The 14,891-nt window shown below is 39.5% G+C and overlaps 2 protein-coding genes across 2 annotated transcripts; one reads left to right on the forward strand and one right to left on the reverse strand.

Moving 5' to 3' along the window:
* Positions 1-6,034: 6,034 nt before the first annotated feature.
* ccdc174 (coiled-coil domain containing 174) lies at positions 6,035-10,389 on the reverse strand. The gene is made up of 11 exons (XM_068315761.1): positions 10,265-10,389; positions 10,007-10,114; positions 9,830-9,930; positions 9,689-9,747; positions 9,457-9,601; positions 8,260-8,355; positions 8,009-8,145; positions 7,807-7,901; positions 7,524-7,671; positions 7,267-7,419; positions 6,035-6,939 (listed from the first exon to the last, which is right to left on the reverse strand). Exons 1-11 carry the CDS (start codon positions 10,304-10,306, stop codon positions 6,143-6,145), a joined length of 1,881 nt encoding a protein of 626 aa, XP_068171862.1. The 5' UTR covers positions 10,307-10,389; the 3' UTR covers positions 6,035-6,142.
* Positions 10,390-12,576: 2,187 nt separating this feature from the next.
* ghrl (ghrelin/obestatin prepropeptide) lies at positions 12,577-14,064 on the forward strand. The gene is made up of 4 exons (XM_068315980.1): positions 12,577-12,790; positions 13,182-13,241; positions 13,314-13,425; positions 13,531-14,064. Exons 1-4 carry the CDS (start codon positions 12,677-12,679, stop codon positions 13,548-13,550), a joined length of 306 nt encoding a protein of 101 aa, XP_068172081.1. The 5' UTR covers positions 12,577-12,676; the 3' UTR covers positions 13,551-14,064.
* Positions 14,065-14,891: the final 827 nt, after the last annotated feature.

Here is a 14,891-nt window from a genome sequence, read left to right on the forward strand (position 1 = left end):
AAAACAGTTGTAAAATAAATGCCTTATTAACAAGGTGTTTCATTTTATGTATAAAAATAGTGTGTCTGAAACAATAGGATGTGTGTCACTCATTAGCAGTTCCACATAGAAACATCTCATCGATAAAACTCTAACATGATATAACTGATGTAATTATCTAAGGTATAAAACACATAAACAAACATAATTTTACAAATAAACGAGATAAACAATACAATATATTCATCAGAACTTTGTTTTTTATTCATTTGTACTATATCGTACTCCTTTGTTTTTTGATCCTTCAAGAATCTTTTAGAAACCACAGGGTGCTACGTGCAACTATATTAAATAGTCTAAGCTTGTTTATGATTGTTGTAACAGTTTAACACATGAATAATGTAATCTAGATCAGTAACTTGTTTCTTTATAATGAATACTTGGATACAGTATGACTGTATCTGTAGCCTATTACATCTCATTATTTGCGAGTCTTGACAACTTTTGTTAAATTAAAGAAAAGCTTCTATGGGTGATAGCAGAGATTATTGTACATTTCTCAAGGCAACATAGGTACCAGGACCAAAACTAGTAATGGTCAACAGAGGTGGTATTTACAACAAAAATCCAGCCACCTCATGTTGTGAATTGAACCAGAGCCAAATGCTGTCATTTGCGGCTCAATGGGGTCCCTCTTCCTGTGATCCATCTGCTTCAGGGGAGACACTGCAGCAGGCCTGCTATCAGGCTCACTGGCACCAGTCTGTTTTGAATGTGGCTGTTTGACACATCACAGCAGGAGTGACATTATGACATGGTGGCAAGAGCAGCTCAATAGCTGTGGCAGCATTAGCTCTCATTACGCACACACCAACTCATTACAGCTCACTGTGGGGTGATGCCGACAGAGGGTCCAGGGCCTTCATCTGAAGCACATTGTCTCGCAGTGAGAAGGTGGCGAGACATGGCAGTGGAAATGCTATTCGCTGATGGACCATTAAAGATGCCTACAGCAGCAAAACATTGCTGTGGTTGAGTACTGTGAGACATTGAACAATAATGGATTTTAATTGTCTGCCCTGTGGACGTTGCTCTGATTTAGATGCATGCCCTCAAAAAAATAAGAGCTTTATGTGTTATTTTTCAGCAGTGCGTATATTTTGTGCAGTGTCTTTCAAATATAGAAAAATTGGCCTCCATTGATGAAATCTTGAGTAATGGTATTAAATGACATTTGTAATATTAATTAATTTGTATCTAGCAAGCAGTATAATTTTGTGATAATTATAATTATTTCAACAAAAACAGACATGGTAGTAAACATGGGGATAAAGCAGGCTCAGAAAACATACCTGCCACAGTTTAGCTCTTTGAATTTTCATATTTTAGCTTCTCTTTCCATCCACTCAAATTGCATCATTTGACATTTCTAAGGTAACTCTGACAACAGACAAGTTAAACTCCTGCAGTGCTTCAGAGCTGAGATAAGCACACTGAAGAACAACTTGCATCCCTGAAGAGTGAATCACGTCTGCAAAAGGAAATGAAACCAATCAGCTATTCATCTCAGGTGGTACAATAAAGAATGTGATATTAATTTAGATAGATGAACCTGCTTACGTATTAGAAGTGAAATGTAATAAGCTCTAATGAATGTTGCATTCCACTTGTCTCTATTTCAGTCTTGCAGGACCGGCACACAAAAGCCCCCTATTGTTTTATGACTTCCCTAAAAACTTATCATAGTTACTTTGATAATCCTCTGAAAGTTTTATCTCGCTGTTTTCAACTGTGTGTGTGTGTATGTGTGTGTGTGTGCGCATGCGATCGTGTGTGTGTGTGTGTGTTTTACAAGTGTATGTTCAGTTTTAAGAAATAGCTCTCCCCATGTTTTTGATATCAACCAATAAAAAACAACAACAAAAAAGTACATTATCCTGTGGTAGGTCTCACATGCCCTTGGCTTCAGCAAGGTTGTTAGGTTATCTAAACTCTAAAGTAACCAAGGCATGGCCTCTTGAAACAGATATCTCTGCCCATTTTTCAAACTGATTCATTTTTTTCATGCCCTGAAAACCACATGCGAAGCACAGCAGAGTCAGTTGTAGAAAAAGACAGGAAGACTTTTAGGGGGCTTAGAATAAAAGTATGCTGTCCTTCTGTAAAATTTTCTTCAAGCAAATAACTTACACTGCATGCTGCAGGCAAATTGAAGGTCTTTTTACCTGAAGGGCGTTTTACCAATCCAAGTACCTGTATCTTATATCAAACATATGAAATGCCTTTTTACTAACACCGTCATTCACGTGGATACTGAGACATCTCTAACTGCTTAGGACCTGTTTATTCACTCATTCATTCTTCATCGGATGCTTTTTAAAAGTATGGGTTGTCCTGGGTTACACTGGAGTCAGTCGTAGTAGACTACGGGCACGAAGTGGGGTACACCCTGGACAAGTCGCCAGTTCATTGCAGGGACATAAATAGACAAACACCCTCTCAGTATCACACTCACACCTACAATTTTGTATTGACCAGTCCGAATAAGGGCCATGTTTTGGTAGCTAAGGAAGCCAGAGAGAAGCTGATTTAGTGTTTTAGAGCTTTAGTGTTCGGGCAGTTTGATGGGAACGAGAAAATCACATGAAATTACATATAGCTCTAATATTGTGTGATTACATGGGATTTATGTGGTCTTGAGTAGTTTTAAAAATGTAAACACCTGCAAAATGTACTCAATTAAAATACAGGTAGTACTCTAATTCAATACCACATACAGCCTTGAAAAAAGCATTTTAGGAAAGTAAAGTCACCACTGCATTAAAATAACCACTCCTCTTTTGTTATGGCCCACTAGCACACACTAGTGGCATAGTTGCAGGTCAGTTTTGGCTTTGATTTCAATAGATAGAAATGAAGGTTGAGATAATGGGGGCACGGTGGCGCAGTGGGTAGTGCTGTCGCCGCACAACAAGGCGGTTCTGGATTTGAGTCCTGCTCTGTGCGAAGTTTGCATGTTCTCCCCGTGTCTGCGTGGGTTCTCTCCGGGTTCCTTGCTTCCTCCCACCTCCAAAAACATGCACTTCAGGTTATTTGGCCATTCCAAATTGCTTGTAGTGTGTGTGTGTGTGTGTGTGTGTGTGTGTGTGTGTGCGTGTGCGTGTGCGTGTGTGTGTGTGTGTGTGTGTGTGTGTGTGTGTGTGTGTGTGTGTGTGTGTGTGTGTGTGTGGGTGTGTGTGTGTGTGCATACATGGTTGTCTGTCTTTGTGTGGAAAGTTTCCCCCACCTCACGCCCTAAGCCAGCCGGGATAGGCCCCCCCTTCCTGTGACCTGCTGTGGCGGATAAAGCGGTTCCAAAGACGAATGAATGAATATAAAAATGTGTATTACGTTTTTGTTCAAAGCTGAAAGGAGAAGTTTCTGGTAACGTAGCTCCGAGCTAACTTTAACTTAAGTATTGCTAATTCTGAGAATGCAGAAATTATAATTTGTGCTTTTTTTTTTTTAAAACAATTATAATTTTTGTATGAGAGCAGTCACTTTCCCATCATTTTGGGTGCAAATCCATTTCAGGCTTTCAATTAGGTACCAGGGAAGAACCTGTTATTCAGTCTTTTTGTCCATGTCCTTACAGCCCTGAGCCTGCCACAGGGGGGGTGTCCATGATGCATTGCCCTGGGAGTGTGTAGTCATGCCTGACCTTATCAGCACTGTTTCTGAGCAGGATTGGGTGAATATGTTCCGGGGAGGGAGAGGGGCACTGATGATTTGTAGAGCAGTCCTAGTGATCTGCTGCAGTCCTTTCCTCTCCTCTGGAGAATCAGATCCTCCATTCACAGCATAGGATATTTTTTGTGGTGCAATGGTAAAAGTTGGTGTCTAGTTTCATTACATTTGGTTCAACGCAGACTTGAACACTTGACCCAAGCATTCATCCTTTCTTTAAGACTGAATCATTTATTTGTTTTCAAACTCTCATTATCCTGTAGTCGTTTTCTAAATTTGTTTGCTTGCTCAATATGCTTGAATTTACCGATTGTCTTAATGGCCTATTATCTTTAATGGTGCCAGTGGTATTCCCTTTATTCCCTTCACTTGCTTTTATGTTAATGTCAGTAATTCAAAGAAGAATCCTGAACTAGTTCTGAATGCACAAAAGTAGGTTTCTTTGGGATATTGTTTTGCATTTTCTTGAAGTGTAAAATTACTAGTGCTATTTTACTACTCTCTTTTGTTGTGTAGTCCTTACATTATCAAAGATTCATCCATGTCAGTGAACTTTTGGTTGTAGCATCTGCCCTGGGATTGAAAATTTATGAGATTGATTCTCTGTGAGTTCAGTTCTACGTTGGGTCATTAAAACGCTATATTATTAAACTGCCCTGAGAATTAAAAACTTCCAAAGGAGTGCCTTATCTGGACATCTTACCTGAGGATGCACCAGCAGTAAACTGTTGGTACATTCAGGGGGAGACCTGTTACTGCTCCAAACAAAATTGCAAAAAATCATCCAGGTTGCAATGTTAGATATGAAGACTTTCGTTTTACATACAACAATAATTTATCTTTTATTATGTAAACAACAGGTTTACATTTTTATTGGCTACAGCAGGATTAAACCGCCAAAGCTAAATGCAGATATCATCTTTCAGTAAGTCCCAGAGATGGAGGGAAGACCTGCCGATTAGACACGCCAACCTGTCACTAATAACTGAGAAGACTCGTTAAAATGTTGAGTCAGCAAGTCAAATTCAGATGAGAAGATGCATATTTCTCCTTCTAGTTACTGTTTGTGTGGCAATTTCACCCAAGGACACCACGATGTTTCTTGGTCTTCAAGATAGATTAATACAGTACATTCACATGATGATGTTGCTATTTAGCAGGTGTCATGTTTAGAGGAATATCTCACTGTAATCTATACAATCACCATTGGGACATTTCCTATAAAAATATGAATGCAAACTTAAAGAAGCTGTGATTGAAAAAGTCAGAGATAGCAATGTTTAGATTTTATGCTATGAAACTATGAAAAGATGAACAACAAAGTAAGGTGTTTCATATAACAGATGACATATTTCAGAATGTGCAATGGATAGATAGATTTCTGTTTCAGTTCCAGATTTTGTAAATGAAACACCAGCAAAATATTCGCTAAATCAAATAACTGCATGTACGTATTTCGTAACTGCAGAAACTCTAGACCAGGACATGATTAGAGATCACAGTCAGACAACTGAGTGTGTCACATTTGAACCATGCTGTACACAGTAATCCATAGGTGGACATATTGAGAGTTGGAGTAGCAAGAGCACAAAGCTTTGATATTTAGCATTCTAAAGCTATGTGCTTAGATATTAATGTGATCACACTGCAAGGGAAAGGACAGACATTTCTGAGATTATTTTGAAGTGTAGTTTGGGGCTCATGGATTTTGTACTGGCCTGTTTAGGATAAGGAAATGTAGTGATGTAAAACAACAGGAGGTCTGCAATCATGTCTGAAGAGAATCAATCTTTCAAGGTTTACATTTTAGCAATGAGGGATAACGGATGATCTCAGGAGGAACTGTTGCCCTTTCCCAGATTTCATTATTTACTTCAGAAGTTGTAGATAAATTACGATACATTCCTTCCCAAATTGGCAAATCTCATAAGCATTTATATTGTAAATTAAACACTCAACTACATTGAGTTTTTTAATGATCAGTAAATGACCTGATAACGTTACTATATTTTGGAATAATTTTTCATGATAATTTACAGATAGAATCTTTGAATAGAGAAAGAAAATGACCATGTTAACTAAAACTTAAATTAACTGTAGTGGTAGAGCATTTTCCTTCGTCGCTATACAACTACAGTAGTCCTGTCAGAGCAACTCAGAACTTCCACCATGAATGCGTAGAGCATCACCTAGTGGACATTTTAAACTGTACTTTGGTGTCAGTGTTAGTGTATGTCAGTAATTCATAATGTGAAGTTTTTACACATACTAGAACTAAACTTGTATTAAAGAAGTAAAAAAAGAACAGAAGTCGGAACTCAATTCCTGATATGTAAAATTTATTACCTGCTAAAACAACAAGGGCTGGGGACACTGAGTTCTTTGTTTATCTGCTTTGGTCAAAAATAACTGCATAGCAAACACAACATCTGAGAGCTCAGGAGGAGTTCCTGTAGAAGGACAGCATGTCATCTAAACTCTCCGCAGGCTGCTGGGGCTGGTGCTGCTCTGCAGGTTGGGCCTGCGGAGGAGGCTGAGGAGGCTGCTGAGGAGGATACTGAGGAGGCTGCTGAGGGGGATACTGAGGAGGCTGCTGAGGGGGATACTGAGGAGGCTGCTGAGGGGGATACTGAGGAGGCTGCTGAGGGGGATACTGAGGAGGCTGCTGAGGGGGATACTGAGGAGGCTGCTGAGGGGGATACTGAGGGGGATACTGGGGGGGATACTGAGGGGGATACTGAGGGGGATACTGAGGGGGATACTGAGGGGGATACTGGGGGGAGAACTGAGGTGGATAGCTGGGTGGATACTGGTACAAATACTGAGGGGGAAAAGGAGGACGCGGTTGAGGTGTTCCAGCAAACTGAGGAGGAAACGGAGGGAAACATTGAGGTGGTGAATAATGGGGATTAAAAGGAGCAGACATTGGAGCTGAATCTGCTGGGGGGTCTGATGGCAAAGAGGTCTGTGATAGTGGTGTAGTAGTAGTTGGAGGATGTTGTTCAGGTTGTGTATGTGAGGGAGAAGTTTGGGGAATAGTCTCCGGTTCCTTCTTGGCCTCAGACAATCCCCCTGTGCCTTTGGGCCATTTGACGGTTGTCTGAGATTTACTCGCCTGAAATTTATTCTTTTCTAGTTTTTGTCTCTTCTCCTCAGCAAAATATGCAGTGGGCGGAGCAAATTCTGAATCTCGCTCCTCACGAAGCCGAGTTTTCCACTCACTAAACATAAATTCTGGAAGAAAAATGTAAAAATGTGTTAGAAATGCCACTCACCTTGAAAACATTTGAGCAATCGACCACAAGCACAATAAGCTACTGCAGACATCATTCATGCTCATTACAAAGAGAGGTGAGGATCTAATCCTGTAACCATAGAGCCAATGGTGTTACTAGCTATCAGCAAAATGTATTGGATGGCTGAAGAAACAATATTCAAAATTTTGGCAGAAATAAAAGATAAAAGATAAAAGATAAGATAAAAGCCTCAATCGTCAACTGTCATAATGTGAGGAAAATGCATAACAGGATAGAACATAAACCTTTAAATAATAACGCTCACCTTTTCCTCTGTCCCATTCTCTGACATGAGGAACTCCTGGTTTGGTGTCCCTCCTCTCCTGGATCTCCACCTCTACCTTCTTCACTTTGTTAACTACCGGTAGGTCCTCTGGAGGAGCTGAGGGTCCTATTAATTCACTTTCCCCCACCTCTCCTAGGACAATTAACAGCAATTCCTCATTAGCACTCATTGGATCACTGAGCTGCAGCACCCAAATATATTTAATACAAGACAGGAAGGAAGGTTTGGATTCTAACCTTCATTCTCCTTCTCTCCTGGCTCTTCTTCCAACACATCTAGGTTGGCCTTCTTCATCTTCCTCTGCTTCACCTTGGCCAGCCGGGCCTGAAGGATGGCTTGCCTCTTATCTTTCAGTTGTTCTCTCTTAGTGCGCTGCTCTGTTGTCTGAAAGACAGGACGGATGTAAGAACGAGACTGGACAAAAACTGAAGGGGCACATGTAGTGTGGTGGCATCTTAAATATAAATACTTGAGATTAATTCAACCGTGTTTGTATCTGTTCAGTTATCAGTAGCTCACCTGATCTCTGAGCATATCCAGGGTATCTCTCTGCTTCCTGCGAAGCTCTTCATCCTTAGAGAATGAAAAGTAACCCACACCAAGGTCCCGAGCCTCTGAAGTGAAAAACAGAAAACATGACTTCAATGGCTTTAAACTTAACACAAAGAAACCCTTCATTTTGGATGTATGTGGAAACATTTTAGAATGCTTTAACAGTGACCTTGTCCCCTGATATCTTCATAGTGGATTGGTCCAACAGGCCTCTGCAGAGCCTCCTCTTCCTCCCTCTCCCACTCCTGCCTCTGCAGCTCTCGACGCATGTCTTCTGAGAGTAAGGTCTTGTCAGATACAACTTTTCTAAATGAAAGAATCATATCCAAAAGAGCTACAGCTGTCAATGTGACACAAACTTTCAGTCTCCAATTTAAAGACATTGTGAAATGTGACTTTCAGTTTTTGCTATTTTGTTACCGATTTCCTTGAAGGTCTTGGTCCATTCTTTTGAAATCTGGCAGGTCTTTCTTCATACATCTTCGAGATCGTCCCAAAGTGTCCACATAATCCACCCTTCAGAGAAACAATGGGCAAAAAGAAAAGTCATAAATGGATTAAGTACTTAGCATATACAGTAATCCCTCGCCCATTTGTGCATCAACATGCACAACTTCACCTCATCACGGATTTTTAGTAGGTAGTCACATGATACCGTACGCGCATTCTGTTGACTGACGGCATCCGGAAGTGCGCTACGTTCCGTGAGTCTCGGAATGCAACGCACGTCAGTGAGACACAACAGTATTTTAAAGAGTCGCTAAGTGTGGGAAAAGGTAATAAGATAGAAGGTGGTTTAATCAGTATGGGGGGGTTTCATAAACGTTTAAAGTACCGTAAATAATAAGATAAACAGTTTGTCGCTATATCGCGGAATTCGTTATTCGCGTGTGGTTCCTGGAATGCATTAACCGAGAGTAACGAGGGTGCACTGTATGTACACATGCTATTTTCGTTTTCCCTGGCATTCTCGAGATTGATAATGATGGTTTTGCAGTCGCTATACCGCACTGTTGTCACAAAGAGGGAGCTAAGCTAAGAAGCAAATTTCTCCATCTACCCTTCAATCTTCGTTCCTACCCTCACCCATGGTCATGAGCGATGGGCCATGACCGAAAGAACGAGATTGCGGATACAAGCGGCTGAAATGGGCTTTCTCAGGCGGATAGCTGGTGTCTCCCTTAGAGATAAGGTGAGAAACACTGCTGTTCGTGAGGGGCTCAGAGTAGAGCTGCTGTTCCTTCGCGTGGAAAGTGGTTTGGGCATCTGGTGCAGATGCCTCCAGGGCACCTCCCTAGGGAGGTGTTTCTGGCACGTCCAGCTGGGAGGAGACCTCGGGGCAGACCCAGGACCAGGTGGAGGGATTATATCTCAACACTGGCCTGGGAACGCCTAGGGATCCACCAGTCAGAGCTGGTGGATGTGGCCGGGAAAAGGGAAGTTTGGGGCTCCCTGTTGAAGCTGCTGCCCCCGCGACCCGATCCCGGATAAGTGGTGGAAGATGGATGGATGGATGGTTTTGTACTCAATAAAAAATTTACTCAAATCATTCAGTGTTTCATCACGCTTATAACGGTAGTTATATATATTTTATAAGGCAAATATAAATGATTTTACCATTCCTCATCGGGATTTTGAGGAGGTGGGACAGGAGATGGTTCCCTTTCCTCGTTCTCTCTTTCCATCTCAGCAAGTGTTTCATTCTTTTTGTCAATGATCTTCTGGGTGAAGTCAACCAGGTAAAGTCCTTCTGTCTCTTCATCTACAAATTTACAAGACAAATTGATTATGAAACAAAGAAGTGTCTTCCTATGACTATAGCAAAGATATATCTTCACACTGCACCCACCTGGAAAGTCTCCTTTGATCATTTGCTCGTAGAGTTTGGCCTTCTCCTCCAGCTTGCGTCTATGGAATGAAGACAAATGAAGAGTCAGAGGTTTTGTTCATTTCGGAGGACTGACAGTAGATGTTGGAATATTCAGCTCACTTTGCCGTATCCAGGCTGCTCTGCTCCTCGGCCAGCTGCTCTGCGTCTTTCTCAGCTCTGGCTGAAACGCCAGCATTCTGTTTGCTCCAGATGTTTGGTTTCTACACAGAACAGACATGTTAGCTGATGAAGTCCACCTTTAACCAGCGACGAGCTGCTCAGTGTAACACGATGTACCTTGACTTTGGGTTGTGAAGATACTCCAGCACCACCGTTATCTTGTCTGAGTTTCTGCTGCTTGAACTGTTCCTGCTTTCTGTAGAGCTCAGCCTTCAGGTCCACCAGCTGTGAGAAATTCAGAATGAGAGACTGAACTGTTAGCAACAACTCGTTAGTTCATCAATGCTAGTAACATAGCCTGACAGCTAACGTTAGTGTTATTATCAAGATCCTCGCAGCTGATCGTCACCGTATCTGTCCATCACTGGAACTCACCGACGAGGCTGTCACGGCGAAGGGTTTCTTCCTTTTATCCATATTTACTAGCTGTCTTGTACATAATCACCTCGGCGCTAACGTGTTGAGAAACAGCCTGGACAACTTCTTCTGCAGGACCTCATTCTGCAGCAAAAAAGGCTTACCGCCACCTAGCGGCGAAGGTTAGTTTTGTTTTGTTTTGTTTTGTTTTGTTTTGTTTTGTTTTGTTTTGTTTTGTTTTGTTTTGTTTTGTTTTGTTTTGTTTTGTGTTTTTCTTTTTTCTTTTCTTATCTTTTCCTTTGTTCATACCATAAATATAAATAAAACCAGATATAAATACCCAGGCATTTACATAGATGGATAGCTATTTTATTAATCCAGAAGGAAATTTAATATATCATCTGCTCACAATAAATACATAAATACACATAACAGCAGCTGACACAGAAAAAAAGATGTTACATAATGACATAAATACACATAACATAAAAAGAAGCATAAGAAAATAGAGGAAGCATAAGACAAAACGGATGAACAGAACTATGGACTGACACCAAGGACCCCAACACAGTATCCCCACAGTGTATCCCTGCCTTCACCCCTGTCTATCCAGTCTTAACTGACCTTGATGACACTGCAGCTTCATCCCCCCCCCTCCTTTTTACACTATGGATCTAGAATAATATATACAGTATGTATGTAGAGGGACTATACAAACTGGGTCAGTATGTTAACAGACATGTGCTGGCATGGCACAGTACCAGTATGCTTATGAGATGAGGCAGATTCGGTAGGTGAAATGAATTTAATAAATTTTAAAAAAGACATTTTAACTGGATGAAAAATTGATCCCACAAAACCGTTCACGTTTTACACTCTTTTTCTTGGTTCTCATCTTCAGCAATTCAGTGGAATGGATAGATTCTAAAGACTTGTCCCAATTCCAGGGTCATTTTATTCAGCAAATGATGATTAGCATAACCCGGATGAATAAGAATCCATGTGAGTATAATGTATAGTCTGGACAACTAATGACATTGACATCAATGGATAATTTCTGTCTCTTATACAACTTTTTTTCACAAGTCACAGAACTGATTTTTCATCATTATCGAAAAACGTTGAGTCTTCTGTTAAAATCATTTTTCAGTGTTGACATGTTTGTTTGATTCAGTTTCCAAACTGTAACTCACTCATGTCTGCTGGGATAAGATTCATTGCTGTGCTTCACTGTATAAGGGCTGTGAATGTAGAAAATAGACTTAACCTTGATGATCTGTCAGTAGTAACTCAGAACTTTTTCCTCTCTTTCATCCCTGGCTATAGTAGGTCCTGTGAGCTGGGAATCAGAAATGATTATATTTTGTAAAAAAAATAAGTGATGATCATGTGACCTGAGTATTTGTACTCAGGAACATGTAAGAAATAAAACAGGAAAATAAACAGAAAGCTCATTTACTTATTTTTTGAAATAATTGGAACATTAATGTATTGAAGGAGTTTGTGATACTAAATCATTTCTTATTCATGATAATATGTTTGAACTAAATTAGTGACCTCCCCACATCTCAGTATTCTTCTCTGTGTTTATATATGATATTTGCCATTTTTAACTGAAATATTGCATGAATCTAAAACTTTCTATCAATAAATAAACACCTTTCTTAAAATTCATGATACGATAAATGCAGGATAATTACTCACTGTGTTTTTATTAGCTGTGCGTTGATCCCATGTTATAATACCTATGAAATAATATGGTCTATGTGGTTCTGCAGATAAATGTTGACATGTAGGATTTCGGATCACTAAGTATGTGTTAAACCAAACAACAATGGGTGCATGACTTGGTGAAAAGTTTCACAAAAAATGTTCTCAAACATACACTGATGCTAACTTGATACTTCAAACAGAGCTCTACTGCTAATTGTAGTGATAATAATAACATATCATTGATGTACATATTAACTCAATATTTGTGTTGAAAGGTGGTTGGTGTTTAATCTGTATTACATTATTCAGAGAAATAATGACACAATATTGATATGTTGCTATGTACAGGCATAACCGGCTGAATCCATTTTGTATCTCGATGACAGCAACATTACAACTGATTAGATAAGACAATCAGGGGAGCAGCTACACAACAGAGAAATGCCTGTTTTGTTAACAATTTAAACATTTGTTCAGTCCAGTGTTACCTAGCTATGAAAGAACAAATGTCTATTGGTATTGTACTGAAAAAAATGCTTTCAACCAAGATGTAAAAGGATGAAAGGTATATAAAAGTATGAAGTCAAAAAGCTGACCTCAGACTAGTGTCAGTTATCAGCAGATTAGCATTTGTAACCCTTTGTGAGGTTGATCGCTTTATTGTATTGTCTTCAGAAAATCAAGCAACAAAAATCAAGCAGACATATTTGTTACACCATGTGTTTGAAAAGAAACACTTTTTTACTTGTGCTTTTGCTGTGTTCTTTGAGTTTGTGGTTCAAGTCGACCGATGCCGGCTCAAGCTTCCTCAGCCCTTCACAAAAACCTCAGGTAAGGTGCCGTATGCCTGAGAGGCATTTAATTCAAAACACTGGAATAAACTCTTGAATGCTGCGATAATCTATTTGGCCACTAAATTATAATAATTATAAAGCGGTTGATTTACATGTTTATGTTCCAAATGAGAGACAAGCATCTCTATCAAAACAAGGCTGATTAAGTTATATGAAGCTAACAATGACTTGTTTATTTTTGTGACTTTTGTGAAAACCAAGTTACAAAAACAATCCGAACTCAAACCATTCATATATAATTATATGTAAAATACAGTTGTGATGTTGACAGTCATATCAACTTTTCACTTAATAATTTTCTTTATTGAAGATATGAGAAGCTTTTAAATGTAAAATCATGAACAGTCTCTCTTCTGGCTCAACTACAGAGCAGAGTTAAGTCTCCCCGGGGTGGACGCCAAGTGATGGAGGATGCCGACGACATCACAGTAAGTGAAAACCACTCACACGATTACAATGCACTACAATCCTCCCTAACATTGTTCCTCTCCTCCACTTAGTTAGCTGTCCCCTTTGAAATTGGTGTGACCATGAAGGATGAAGACTTTGAGGAATTTATTGTGGCATTTCAGGGGATCCTTCAGCGCCTCCTGGGAAACACTGAGACAGAAGGTTTGCCTAATCATTCTCTATCATACATTTAAAAATCAATCTTCAGGCAAAGTTTTGAAATAACAATGATCTCACTTTTCGAAAACATTTTTGACTGAATTTCAGAGAGCCCATCACAACTCTGAAGATGATGGAACTGCAAACATGCTGTCTCAGTGCCTTCAAACTCCATCTTCATTAAACAGTAATCATGAACATTCTGAAAGCAGTCACATGCTGGTCTCTTTAAATTCTAAATATATTCTTTATTTCAGGGATCTTAAACCCTGGTTACTCAGAATCATCCTATACCATTATAGCTTAGTGATGTTCAAGTCACAATGAAATTAAACTATGGTTTAGGTCACTTTTTGAAGCATTCAAACTCATCACTGTGTCTCCATCATATGTCTTTATAAGTTTGAACTGGAGTAAATATTACTGGAACTTAACAGTCACTGTTCTGGAATTGAACACTCCATAATGTGTTCATGAAATTGTTTTTTGAAAACTCGTTCCTTCGTGTAGTGTGGAATCTGTTTTAATTTTACAAGCTCTCCTGGGACAGTAGATGAGTCACGTAGGTTCGTATGTGTAGAGAAACCCAGCAGAGAGATAGTCCTTTCTTGGCTTCAATGACGCTCATTCCTTGTTGAAAAAAAATAAAGCATCATTTAAACATTCTGTGTTATATTTTTGCCTGGGTGTTAATAGATGTTTTGTCTCCTTTAGGTATGTTATGGATTTCATTTGTGCTTTCGTGTGATATACCTCTGTACTAAGATTGAATATTATGAAAAATAAAACAAAGCGCAGGCAAAAGCAGGAGATCTGCCATAATTGTAGTTACAGCTTGTTATTATCTAGTGGTTATCAGCTTCATGACAATCACAGGGTTGAATGTTGTTCTTTAATCCACAAGGAAAACTTCAAGAGAACAAATCCCTGAACAGGGGTACTCAACTTCCTCCTTCAATTTAAGAAACTAGGTCAAACATGGAAAAGCACACACTGCTCTGTTTACTAGGGAAGTCCTGAGCTCACCGTTATAGGCCTTAAGCATTGGTAAACAACCGTGAACACGATGTGCTCTGAAACTATTGGATCCTAGGAAGAGCCTTTGTATTTTTATCCCATCTTGTCAAATCTAATTAAGTGGAGACACATTTACCATCAAACAAATCCACTCATGGCAATCTCGAACAATCTTAGAATGGCACAAGACCAAGCTGATCTTCAAAATGAAAAGCACTTATGCTCACTGTGTGCTAAAAATACTTGTTTCAAAGCAAGTTAATGAACTAGTTGTAGACACTTCACTTCTGCAGTAAAAAATAAAACCTGTTCATGAAAAACACTGTACATTGAGTCACTGCATGACATACTACATTTTTGTCATTAATTTTTTATCTTTAAATGTTCTTCAAACAGCCTTTATGTGCATTTGTATATCCTAACCATCAACCATTAGGATTAAAACTCTTTTT

Source organism: Antennarius striatus, chromosome 5 (genome assembly GCF_040054535.1).
Source record: "Antennarius striatus isolate MH-2024 chromosome 5, ASM4005453v1, whole genome shotgun sequence".
NCBI classification, from domain to species: Eukaryota; Metazoa; Chordata; class Actinopteri; order Lophiiformes; family Antennariidae; genus Antennarius; species Antennarius striatus.